The sequence below is a fragment of the Micropterus salmoides genome, unplaced genomic scaffold, assembly GCF_014851395.1.
Source record: "Micropterus salmoides isolate LMB-PRFRI ecotype aquatic unplaced genomic scaffold, ASM1485139v1 Ms_hic_scaffold_15, whole genome shotgun sequence".
Taxonomy (NCBI): domain Eukaryota; kingdom Metazoa; phylum Chordata; class Actinopteri; order Centrarchiformes; family Centrarchidae; genus Micropterus; species Micropterus salmoides.
In genome coordinates this window covers 7,735,920-7,748,428 of record NW_024040596.1, presented here as the reverse complement: position 1 = coordinate 7,748,428, position 12,509 = coordinate 7,735,920, and the positions used below count along the sequence as shown (strand labels likewise).

The window sequence follows — 12,509 nt, the reverse complement described above, 5'->3', positions numbered from 1 at the left end:
ATCTTAATTTTGTAATCTCCTCCCAGTAATTCCCCAAAAGCAATGATATGCATATAGCATTAATATTTATTATTTAATACTTAAAACTTACCATCTTGCTGTTTGTAACGGTGGGAGATCAGAACATTAGTAGGCTTCTCCATGCCTAAATTGAGAAATTCCACCGACTGTTTGCCATACTTGTGAATCTTGAAGATCTCATGCTTTAGTCCAGTCCCATAGATATAGTCTTCAAAAATATCAATTCTGTATGGCTGGGAAATTCCTGTAGATCCAGCAGAGACAAAGAAAGCAGAAGTAACTCTTTAAGAAAACTTGCCTTGGGTTAATGAAAGTTTGTATCCTGGGGTGGATAGAAGAAGCAATAACATGCAGCGTGGGCAGATTGATCTTAACACACTTTATTTAGTAGAAGCTTACCCTTCAGAGACATACAAGGAGTGATTTTGTTGCAATGTTGATATAAAGTAGTATGAATACTATGTGTTTAAAGAAGTTGTGCTTTAGTTTCCAGTTGGCTTTACCGTGTCTGTCACTGATTGTCACCAGAGGGTCTGAGCCGTCCAATCTCATGCTCCCTATCAGTGATAGCTCAGGATCTGCCCAGTATAATCGTTGGTTGAAATAATCAATGGCCAGCCCTGTGGGAGGATGAATGAAAGATTTATTTACCTGTCAAATTACACAGCGATCATCATGCAATTCCTAATTGCAGGTTACCTTAAGATAGACTTAAGGAATCAGAATCATCACACATATGTAGCAGATCAACAGAACATGAATACAGGGTTTCTTGTCTTTCTAACCCTATCTATTGCTTGTGACAGTATAACATAGTAGATTACCATCTTGTTGTGCAATGCACCTTTGATGGCAGAGTGTAGGCGTTCTTACTGTACATTCCACTCACTTTTATTTTCTCCCAAAAGTCTGACTGGATAATTGAGCACCTGGCTGGGCATTTAAATAGGTTTGCGTTTTTCCACAGATGATGAATTCCTCTTTCTGTGACCAAGACAGAGCGTGGGTCCCTTGAATTAAAGGAGGCCAAAGCAGCTCTTCAAAACTAGATCAGCACTAAGTGTCTCCCTATAGACACACCAATAAATTCTGAGAGGCTGTAAAGTATTCTTTACTTACATTACCTTGGTGTTGTTTTCTATATCTATAGTTGGCATATAAAAGCTTTGGATTTAAAGATGTATACATTGTGAATGTGTACTGCGACTGCACTGGCTCTAAAGTATATAATACATAGTGCTTATTAATGTATATTCAACATAGTTATACTATAGTATATGGGTAATAACATACTCCAAACTGGAGAACTTGATGACACATGTCCCTATGGGTATCCATCCTGCACTATAACTAATGTTAATAATGTAATTTAATGAGATATACAATTACAAACAGCTTTAGTTCAAAGTGTGAACTTGCTCATGTGGATATTGGCTAATGAGGTTGTCAGCCTATTCAACATCTTCAGTAGCACAATGTAGTGGGCATGTCCACATGTTTTTAGTTTCACATGAACTTACATGAGGGACCCAAAACAGACAAAGAGTGATGAGAAATGTTTTTTTGAAAACTTAACAGTGTACCTATTAAGATGCCAAGGTAACGATGGGAAATAAATAAAATTAATGTAAATAGCTTATGGGCTTTAAAATAAATACCTACCGGTTGGTCTCCTGAGATTTTTGTCCAGGAGCACTCTGCGTAAGGAGCCATCCATGGCTGATTCCTCTATATGAGAGTGATCACCTATTACGCTCCAGTACATCATCCTGCAACAGACCAAGAGAAATACTGAACCTCCCTGACACCATAAAAATAAAATATCATGGACAGAAATATGCCTTTGTACCTATATAGCCAAATAAATGAATGCATATAGCCTGTCTAACTGTGTCACAGCTATTGCAACACAGTGTGCTTCTTATCACAGATTTGTATAAATCCTTCTTTCCTTGGCGATGATGTAACATCTATCAGCATAATGTAAGTGCAATTCCAAACCTATTGAACATTACGGACAAATAATGTTCTTACATCTTTACTTGCCAACTAATAAAGTATTAGATGGCGATGCGGCTGAAGAACATTTGGTAAGCCTGAAGATTAACTGAGAGTGATGTATCACAACCACATGTGGGTGTGGTGGCTTTGTTGTTGTTGGAGGGCACATTTGATGGTCCTGAGTCTGAGTAATGTGATGTAATAGGCAATGTAACTGATTAAGCTAATTCCACTGCCGCTCAGTAATTATGCTTACATTTTCAGTGATCATTAAGCAATAGGTAATACATTTTCTAGTATTGGAAATTGATCCACTGTCAAAAAGTGCACAGAGGTCCAAAGGTCCACGTCTTAATAATATTTGTTTAGCCCATAGATAGCTTGATGGCTAAGGGTGCACTTTCTGTAGCTGCTTCAAATACCAGTGCTTAGCCAGTAAAAAGCTTGTTTTGTGAGGCAACAGCAAGGCATGTTTGACAAGACATCTGGCCTAATTGTTGACAGAAGTTGGGAGCTGAGAGATGTCAGTAGGAAAAGAGAATAGCTCTGTGGCCAACTTACCCTCTGGCTGGGTTGACAGCAATGGCGTATGGCTCTCCTGCTATGTCAGTAATTAAGCGGGTGCAATTTGGCCCCTTAAGTTGCCCCACATTTATGGAATATCGTAATTTAGTCCAGTGGGCTGTGTAATAGCTGAACCAGTGCATCCGAGAGTGATCAGTCCAATAAATGTTGCCTGTGATCCAGTCAGCAGAAATATCTCTGGGTCGACGAAAGTCTGAACACTGCAACCAATAATAGCCACAAAGTCAGGTGCTCTATTCAACTTTTGTTCCTTCATTGACTTTAAATTGTGTCTCATAAAGATAGCAATTATACATTACGTATAGTGTCTACTGTACGAAACAGCTTAACATGTCATTTTTTACTTTTTAAATTGACTACATGAACAACTGACCAGCTATAAAACCTTATAACAATAGATTTTATAAACAAAACAGTGAATATCCAATATACATAAAATATTGCTAGGATGTTTGAAAAAAAGCCACAGGTTAGATATACTTACAATGTTTCTGACATTTGTTTTAGTTTGACTTCTTTCTAGAGTGTCTTTGTAAAAAATTCCACCAGGGTTAAATTGGGTAGCCCAGATAAACTTTTGGTGGTGAAACAGAGCATCCATGCCGATAATGCGGGCATTGTCCTCAATGTGAGTGAGCAGTTTGTGGCCGTGGCTCTGGTTAAATGGATACACAAAACTTCGTATTTCAGTATCATTAGCTATGTAGAGCACGCGATCTTCTGGTCCTGCCCGGAGAGTTAATATGTAAAAAAAAAGAAAAGAAAAGAAAAGAAAATGTTCTAAATTCCATTTTTTTAACAGTTTCAGCACAGTACACAAAGATACAGTTACAACACTGTACTCATTTTACAATGAGGTCAAATCACCACATTAGAATTTATGCAAAGTCCACCAAAGGATGTCTGATATTAAACTTTAGGATCATACCTTTTGCTATGCAGTTGCCATTGATCTCCTTATAATTTCGGTCACATGTGCACTTAAAAGATCCTTTAGTGTTTGTGCAATAATGAGGACACGTGTCGAACTGCAGACATTCATTTATTTCTGAAAAAAAAGAGAGACTGATTTACTGAGGAACTGGTTGCTTTAGAAAAGTTAGAGAAATATTATATTTTTCAACATTGATGAAACACTTAGGCTGCACACTCAGATGATATATGAGAAATACATTCCAGCACAGAACAGTCAGGACAAGGCCAAAAGTGGCTGTGGTCAAGACATGATATGCAAAGCAAGAAATACAGTATGAACTTTATTTACATTGTCCCCTGATAAGTGACGCCCTCAATGCATTTGTGAAGAGGAAATTATACACATGCAGTAAACTACACTCAGTTTGCACAGAGGCAATAACTATCAGACAAAAGCCATTAACTGGGGAAAAAAGAACCAAGTCAGTAGGTTGACTAAATAATCAAAACCGCAAAATGCCTTAAGGAGAGTGTGGTGTGCGTGGGAGAGGGGATCAACACTGTGACATTTGGAAAGCAAATATCCGTTTGTATTTTTATAATACTAAAATGACTTTTGATACAGAATCTCTCTCTTTGCAGTATTTTATTCCTTGACTTTATCCAACATTAACTTTGTTTTGATTTATCATCAACACACATTCTGTTGTAGTTTGTCAACAGTTTTTGATGTCAGCATAATTCTATGGCTACTGTCAGTCTGTGTGTCCTGTCAAGAGTTTCTCCACGTGATGGGGATGGAGAACAATCACATGTTTGGACACAACTGAAATAGCCATTTTATTTGTCTTTTCATTGCAGAGAACCGGCTTTTCTGTTTATCAGCATATGCAAATCAAATGACTTTTTAAAACCCCAAGGACTATCATTTCATATATGACACCTTTTTTGCAACATAAAATAAAATGCCATATCTGGCTGATCTAAGGATAATAAATTGTTAACCCATCAGTCCAGTAAATAGAGCTGTAGTGACTGAACTAGCAATTGGTTGACTGTTACAATAGGAAAAAAATTTATTATACATTACCTTCACACTGGCCTGTCTTTTGGTTTCTCTTAAACCCAGGTTTGCATTGACATATAGCATTAGCATTTGTCTGGTTGCAAACAGCATCCTCTCCACATGGATTTGTTTTCTTTCCACATACATCTCCGCTGGAAACTACAAATAAAGACTTTGATTACACTTCAGTCCTCTGCATCTAAGACACCTGCTGTGTTTTTCTTTTGATGTGCAAAAGCCAGGAGGTCTTTCATATAGCACACAACACACCTCAAACATGGGCATACATATATTACCATAAATAACAAAACATTACATTTAAAATGAAGAGATTGCCGAGCTTCTTGATAACATCATGGTGACATTCAGTACTCTTCATGCTTCTTTGATCTGTTTGCTCAAGTCAACTGGTGCTACTTACAAGCCTTGCAGTCTTGCTCGTCCGAGCCACCATCGCCGCAGTCACTGAAGAGGTCGCACTGCAGCTGGATTGGGATGCAGCGTTGGCTGCTGCAGGTGAACTCTGTTTTCCCACAATGCCGAGGTCTTCCGGCCACCACCTCTGCTTAAGTACACACACTCAGTGTCAATTGAAAAGACAACAAGAACTGTTAACCTAACTAACTAATCACTTAGTTTTTATTATATGTGATGTTCTAATGTCCAAGATTACCTTGGTTACTTTTACAAAACAGATAATTTTGTTAACAAAATATTTTCTTTCTGAATATTTTAACTGTAATTATTGACAGTTTGTCAGTTTGTCGCTGTTCTCAAAATAAAAGATGTACACTATCACAGAGACAGCTGTTTGCTTATAATCTAGCCGACAAAAACGTTCAGCTACTTTGCGTAAATTTTGTTAGTGGTCATCAATTTACTTGAATTCACCATCCAGCTTTCATCTTTCATAGCAAAATATACCAAAAAAAGAACGAGAGGTTGACATGCACCCCAAACACAACAGAGAGGAGGAAGGGACTGGAACAAAAATAAGTAATAGACAGGTGGATGGAGGGAACAATGAGACTGGGGTGAGATTGAAGGGATGGATAGAGAGGAAGAAGCATACAATGGTGAGAGGTAATGGAGTGAGGTAAGAGATTGATGGATATATCAATGAAATCAGAGAGGAAGATGAATAGAGGACAGGAGGAATAGAAGAGTGAAAGATGAGAAGACGACAAAGTGATTTGTCCCTTCCTTTCTTGTCTGCTCTGTGTGATTGTTCACAGCAGGCTTGTGTTGAGAGAAGACATCAGGACAAAGTAAAAGCTGCAGACAGAGGTTGTGCCTCTGGGCATATCAGAGAAAATAAAAAGCCAACACAAACATTAAGTACACTATATCTTTTACAATGCAGCCTGTACACTTTGTACTGTAAACAACCTTAAGAGTGATGATTTGCAGCACATGTAGCTAACTACGGGTATAAAAAGAAATGTCAACTCCCATATTTGAAAATACGCTTTCCCATAATTCTCAAACTGCGCACGACTGTGTTATTGCACGACAGACAGTACAGTAGGTACAAGGTACTCAAGTCAGTTCAAGGCCATGTAATCCTCTTATGCATTAGGAATCAGGCCTAAGCTTTGTCTGTGCAACTTTGAAACCCCATTTAACATGTCATTAGAAACCTGCTGGACATACTAACATTTACCATCCTGGTCAGTGTTTGACATTATATACCAAAGGATACCACATGGGCAAGAGAGGCCAAAAAAGTAATGTTAATGATCCAGTTTGTTTTGAAACAATGGTACCCAATCTTGGGATTCAGGACCCCTAATGGGGGTCACATAAATAAATCAAAGTGGTCATGAGAACAGGAATACATTTATTAAAAATCCCACAACACATGTAATAAAAATTCAGGATATATTTAACTCTTGAGCCCTTAAAAATTTGTTAAATAATCTAAGATATAAATACCATTATTAATTTATTAAACAATATTTGCACCTCTGAAGATCCACTTAATCAGGGGGTATTATCAAATAATACAAGTAGCACTCTGTTTAATAAACTGACCATAATGTCAATTCTATTTTCATATCAAAATATGCATTCTGTGCTCACCACACTCTTCCTCATCCGAGTTGTCACCACAGTCGTCCACTTTGTTGCACACTTGGTCTGTGCGCAGACACACATGATCATTTCTGCAACGGAATGGTCTTGTAGGAGGGCAGGGAAGTTTAGCTGGAGATAAAAGACGGTAAAAGCTAATGGATATGTCTTTCAAGACAAAAACAACAACAAAAAACCCCCAACTGTGTGCAATCTTTTATGAAAGGACAATGAAATACTCCCTCTCTGAGAAAAGTAAAGTAGTGGCTTATAAAATATGGATCAGTTGTCTTCAAAGCAAAGCCTTTTGAGTGACAATTTCAACCCACCACACATGTCTATGTCTTCATCAGAGTTATCACCGCAATCGTCCTTGCCGTCACACACCCATGTGTGGAGTTTGCATAAGGTGTTGTTGCAAATGAATTCATCAGCCCGGCAGAAGAAAGCACCTGCAATTACACAGACTTTTAACACTTGAAATTAGGTTTAAAAAAGTGAATTCAAGGTTGCTTTCAAAAACTGTCTATGACAAGATTATAATGACAGATCATTTTACGTAATGATCAAGACAGCCCTGTCTTTTGCCTCAGAAGAGTCTAAATCTATTTCTGTCTTTCATCTCATCTGAAATCTCTCACTCTCATTATATTTTAAAACCTCTGCCACATGTGCTCACAACTCCCCTGTCCTATATGATTCTCTGTTGTTCTATCCCCTTTATATTAAACTAAATTAAAGATTTGAGGGAGCATAATGTATTACCTTCAGGGTCACCAAAATCATACCACAAAGCATCAACACACTCACATGAGGTCACATTTGTGTAAACCTACCCTGGCTGCAGTTTTCCTCGTCACTGTGGTCCATGCAGTCCAACGTGTCATCGCAGCGCCAGCGTCGAGGGATACAGTGAGCACGATTCAGACAGAGAAACTCATCTTCTCTGCACTCCTTCACACAGCCAATCTGCCAGCAAAGAATCACCATAAATCATGAAAAGTGTCCCTTCTAGTGAAGTTGTCAGCTGCAATCAAAGGAAACTAAAACACAGAACGATTCACGTTTTAACCCGGGCTGATCCACGATTAAACAAGCAGCTCCTCGTCATTGAACTACTGTACACTGTGAAGCTGCACTACTTAAATACAAATAATTTTTTGGTTGCTTTTAGGAATCATTTGAAGCTGCACTGACCTCATCCGAGCCATCCAAACAGTTGTCATGTCCATCACACCGCAGGCTGGCTGAGACACACCCTCCACTGGCACACACATACTCGTTGACGGAACATGAAGGGATTACTAGAAAAGGGCAAAGTATATCAGTCAACAACCTAGACAACTAGAAAACACTCAGGTGAGACCCTTAAAGTTTCTTGCTGACTATAAACTACAGCTCTTGGAGAGAAATTGTTGGAACTTGTCACTCCTAAATACAGTATGATGTTATCCTGCAGGTTAGCGAGCTCATACTGTGTACTACCTGCTGCTGAACAAAGTGCTTAACAGCAAAACTCAGAGAAAATCAGCAGAACTGAAGCCATTTCTACTCTGCAAAATTATCTCAAGTATTGTAGAACTTTTTATTTTCTAGGTCTGCAATAGCATTACAGTACATAGAGACAATCTTTTTCTTCATACACTGATCAATTCTTCAACCAGTTCCTAAGTTTATGTGGCATGATAATAAGGTGTTAATCCATGATACATAATGGATTTATGCCCATGCAATAAGGGATACCTTCTTTTAAATAAAAATTAAACCTTGCAATGGGTAATTTTTAGGTTATTTTAATATGAAATTTTATTGTATTTTCTATGTTATGATATTATGTTATTTGTTTAAGAGAAATGCCCTTGCACAGGGCAACATTGAAACTTTCATTGTATCACACACTCCAAGCTATTGACGTTGACAAGAGAACCTTTTCTTTCAGCAGAGTAATATAAATTACTGAATTGTATGAACTCCAGAAAAAGGTTACAATATTGTAACCAAAGTCCTTGTTGTAACCATAGTTTTATTAGCACAGACAGAGCCTTCAACTGGACTCTCCAAGTATTAGAATATTAGCACACTGAAAATGTGCATGTGCTTAGCCAATCCAAACGTCGCTACCGATATGTGTGTACCATATATATATGGAAGCAGACTCGCTGCCTCTTCAGCGGACAGAGCAGCAGGGCCCATCGGTAGAGGGCTCCACCTGTGGTAATAGAACTAGGGTTACAATATCGTAACCTTCATTCTGTTTCACACAGGCTCTGCCCTGTACTGGACTCTATGGGTACAGTGTAGTGATGTGCAGATCAATCCTAAAGTATCGATATTTCTGATTCCAACGTTTCCTGCTCTAGGATCAAAACTCGGTAATTTGGAGTGAGTGTGTGTTTTATCATAAGTATCTTACTGTCACCAGGATGGTCTAATTATAGGCTACTCGGTTGATAGGAACTACTTTTCCTTCCGCCTGTCAAAGTCATGCTTGCGCTACGGCTCTGTGACTGAGCTTCTTTGAAGTGAGCCTCTGCAGACCTTTACATTTCTCGCAACCTAATACTGACTATGGCTGACTGTAAAAGCCGTCACGTCTGGCTGTATTTTAGCTGTGAAGGTAATAATGACGCTGTGTGTGATGTGTGTGCAAAGAAAGTGAAATACTTTGGCAACATTGCAAACTTCGCTAAACATCTGAGATTAAGTCAAAATAATAGGATGATGTTATGAAGCGGCAGTTCTGAGCAAGATATTTTCATTATAATGAAAGAATATGTTTGATGTCTTGTCATTATGCAGCTATTATTTTGAATTGGTAAGGCTGCAGCCTACTCCTTATTTCTCTCATAAATACAGAAACGGGAGGGGGGACGTCACATTAAACTAGAAAAAATTATTATAAAAATTATTGGTATCGGCAATACCAGCCTGGGGATTACTTGGTATTGGATCGGATAGGAATTAAGTGGTATCGCACATCACTAGTACAGTGAGTGGAGCCCGATGACTATACTCCTGGCAGTGACAAGTCAACAACCCCGGCTACACTGAAGTCCACCAGCTATAGGTTAATCGCCACAGCCCTGCTACCAGTGGCAAGGTTACTTCCCGTCTTCCTATAGGCTCAGGAGATGCATGTTGTTTCTTGGATAAGGCTTTACTAGCCACGCCATCTCCATAGCACACAAACAGGTATTGAGTGCATTGAATTCAGTACACTGCCAGATGACCGGGAGAACTGGGGAGACAAAGACTGACAGAGTCCGGCGAGCCGGCTAGTAAAAACCTTTATGAAGCCGGATGATGGAGGATGCTGGAGGATGCTTCCATATATTCTATGCCACACATGTATCGGTGGTGACATCTAGATTGGCTGGCTACACACATGCAAGTTTTAAGTAGAAAATTCATGTATGCAAGTATAAATTCATGCGTGTGATTGAAAAGAGCTATTACCCATGTAGTCCAGTAAATGCATGTTCTATGCATCAAATAGGACTCAGAAGTGCAAATCAGTAGTAGATCGTACATCTTACAAACTAGGACATCATTTTGCACCTGTTCCCTGGCAGTTTTTCTCATCTTCCCCCATCTTGCAATCTTCTTGGCCATCACACAGCCACTTCAATGAGATGCAGAGGTTGTTGTGACATCGAAACTGGTCATCTGCACAGTGCGCCTCACAGCTTTTCTGTAACGACACCGTATACAGTAAAAACATAATGTAAATTCATGGTAGAAAGCGCACGTTAAATATACTATATTATAGATATACTATCTTCAAGGCAAGATTTAATGTTCATTGTCTTAAAAAAAAGTTGAATAGGTGGTAAAGAGGTCTCATGTCTTCTGTGATGTACTGTCTTTTAAAGTTGATTTGAATTGCTTTAGTACCTGGGCTAGTAATTATGCATTCACAAAACACTGAGGAGTAGAAGTTCATGACATGTTGATTTAGAATGAATAAATCCAAATGTTTTGACATTATTGTTCCTAATATACACACTAACCACATCTATAGATATAAAAGTTAACAATGAAGTAATAATTATAATGATTATTCTTCACAATACAGACTTGGTGGTGATTTTGAACAAAACATAGCAAAAACAAATATAGAACAAAACATGTTCTAAATATAGAAACTTGCGAATATCTTCGAAAGCTGAAGGAATACTGTTTGTTTTTTGTAGTAGAATAGCATTTGTTTACTGTAGTGAAGTCAAGGTATCAAACTATTTCTACTTGAGTACAGGACATGCTCAGTCTTCAACACAGTATTATTCCATGCTCAGGAAAATATTGGATGTTCAAACCATGGTGAATAACTAAATTTAATAATCACTGTATTTTTATAATGCTGATTGAAAGGCAACTTTCTTTCCTGATACTATTTGCCTGCACTGACCCCGGCAGTTGGCAGAGGGGAGACACATAATAAAGGGTTAATTAGGGTTGCACTGCTTTGCATGGAGAGGGATTATATATAAAAATTGCTGTGCAAATGTTGAACAGAGCGATAAATTAACAAGAATAATGAATTGTAATAACAAGCCTTTGTCCTTGAATTATGCATTGCACTGCGTCATTACCACTGATGGGGCATTCTTTGTATGAATCCTGCAAAAAATCTCTTTACACCATGCTATTCTAGATAAAGGCACATTTAATTTAATTTATTCACATATTACATGAGTGTTAAATTACAATGGCAATTTGCAGCTTCATAAATTGAGATATTCAAGGATATTTATGAACAAAGCAAGCAGTCTTTGTTTTGCTGAAAGACATGGGGGATTAGGATTTTCAGAAGCAAATAAACACAAGGTATTTCATGCATTAATGTACTCAAAGGTACAATAACTCATCACAGTAACATTTTCTGTCCAGCATTGTTTTGGAATGAAGCAACCACGAAGAGGCAATTTGGATCGACACAATGAATTATGCCCAGAATGGGATTATTTTCTTTGCAAATGGCAATATACCCGTCCAATTTCATTTCCCTTTCCAGTTGGGATATTTAATCTGTGCTTGTGGTGCACGTTCAGATACTAACACACAAATTTCCAGGAGACCAATACAAACTAAATTACATTATCCATATGTACATACTCTATATGTCTACGTATACTGTAGTTTAATTTTGTATTGCATTTCCAATAGCACATTTTGTGTAAACTGACCTGGAATATTCATATTAACCAGTATGGACCACCTAATGATATTGGTTAGCACATGGCTACATAAGATGAGTGCTTGGCATGCATTCCATACACACTGACAAAAGGCAGTATGCCCGAAAAGGCAACGTCCGAAATGTCAGAGTTTGATTTAAAAGGGTTCTTCTTGTGGAGCTATTTTGAAGTGTGCAGTATTTTATTCTTTATTTAGTGTCTTCCTAATATCTGTGCCTCATTAGCAGCAACTATGTGGCTATACCTTCCTATTTTATTTATAAGTAAGTGGTACACATATCTCAAACACTGGCCTCATCTGAATTATCCAGACAGTCATAGTCCCCATCACAGCGGAATCGGGAGGAGATGCAGTTTCCATTAGCGCAGGCAAAGTCCTTGTGGTTACAGGTGACTGGCTCTAGGTTAAGAACAACAGATACAAAATCATGCCAAAGAGATTATTTTCCAGCATTATACACAACAACCATATCCCCTGATACTGTTATTAGCCAAATGCCCTGTGTTTAGAATCACACACTAATGCATTGGCAAAACCATCGTTTTAGCTCATTAGAGTCACTTTATTATTAGAAATGGGGAAACTGGCAAAGCTGATCAAGATGTAAATACATTCATTGCTGCTCTCACAATGGAGGGGGCAACACACT

At 38.2% G+C, this 12,509-nt stretch overlaps 1 protein-coding gene across 1 annotated transcript in view; it reads right to left on the bottom strand.

Annotated features, from left to right (window-relative positions):
• Positions 1-12,509, bottom strand: part of lrp1bb (low density lipoprotein receptor-related protein 1Bb) — a 264,366-nt gene that overhangs the window by 20,348 nt on the left and 231,509 nt on the right. The window contains exons 68-81 of the mRNA XM_038720173.1: positions 12,153-12,259; positions 10,220-10,352; positions 7,859-7,965; positions 7,498-7,630; positions 6,991-7,113; positions 6,671-6,793; positions 5,010-5,150; positions 4,613-4,747; positions 3,536-3,655; positions 3,092-3,333; positions 2,584-2,807; positions 1,684-1,790; positions 525-641; positions 92-265 (exon numbers count right to left, since the gene is read on the bottom strand). Coding sequence (XP_038576101.1) covers positions 92-265; positions 525-641; positions 1,684-1,790; positions 2,584-2,807; positions 3,092-3,333; positions 3,536-3,655; positions 4,613-4,747; positions 5,010-5,150; positions 6,671-6,793; positions 6,991-7,113; positions 7,498-7,630; positions 7,859-7,965; positions 10,220-10,352; positions 12,153-12,259 — 1,986 coding nt within the window. The remainder of the gene's footprint in view (positions 1-91; positions 266-524; positions 642-1,683; positions 1,791-2,583; positions 2,808-3,091; positions 3,334-3,535; positions 3,656-4,612; positions 4,748-5,009; positions 5,151-6,670; positions 6,794-6,990; positions 7,114-7,497; positions 7,631-7,858; positions 7,966-10,219; positions 10,353-12,152; positions 12,260-12,509) is intronic.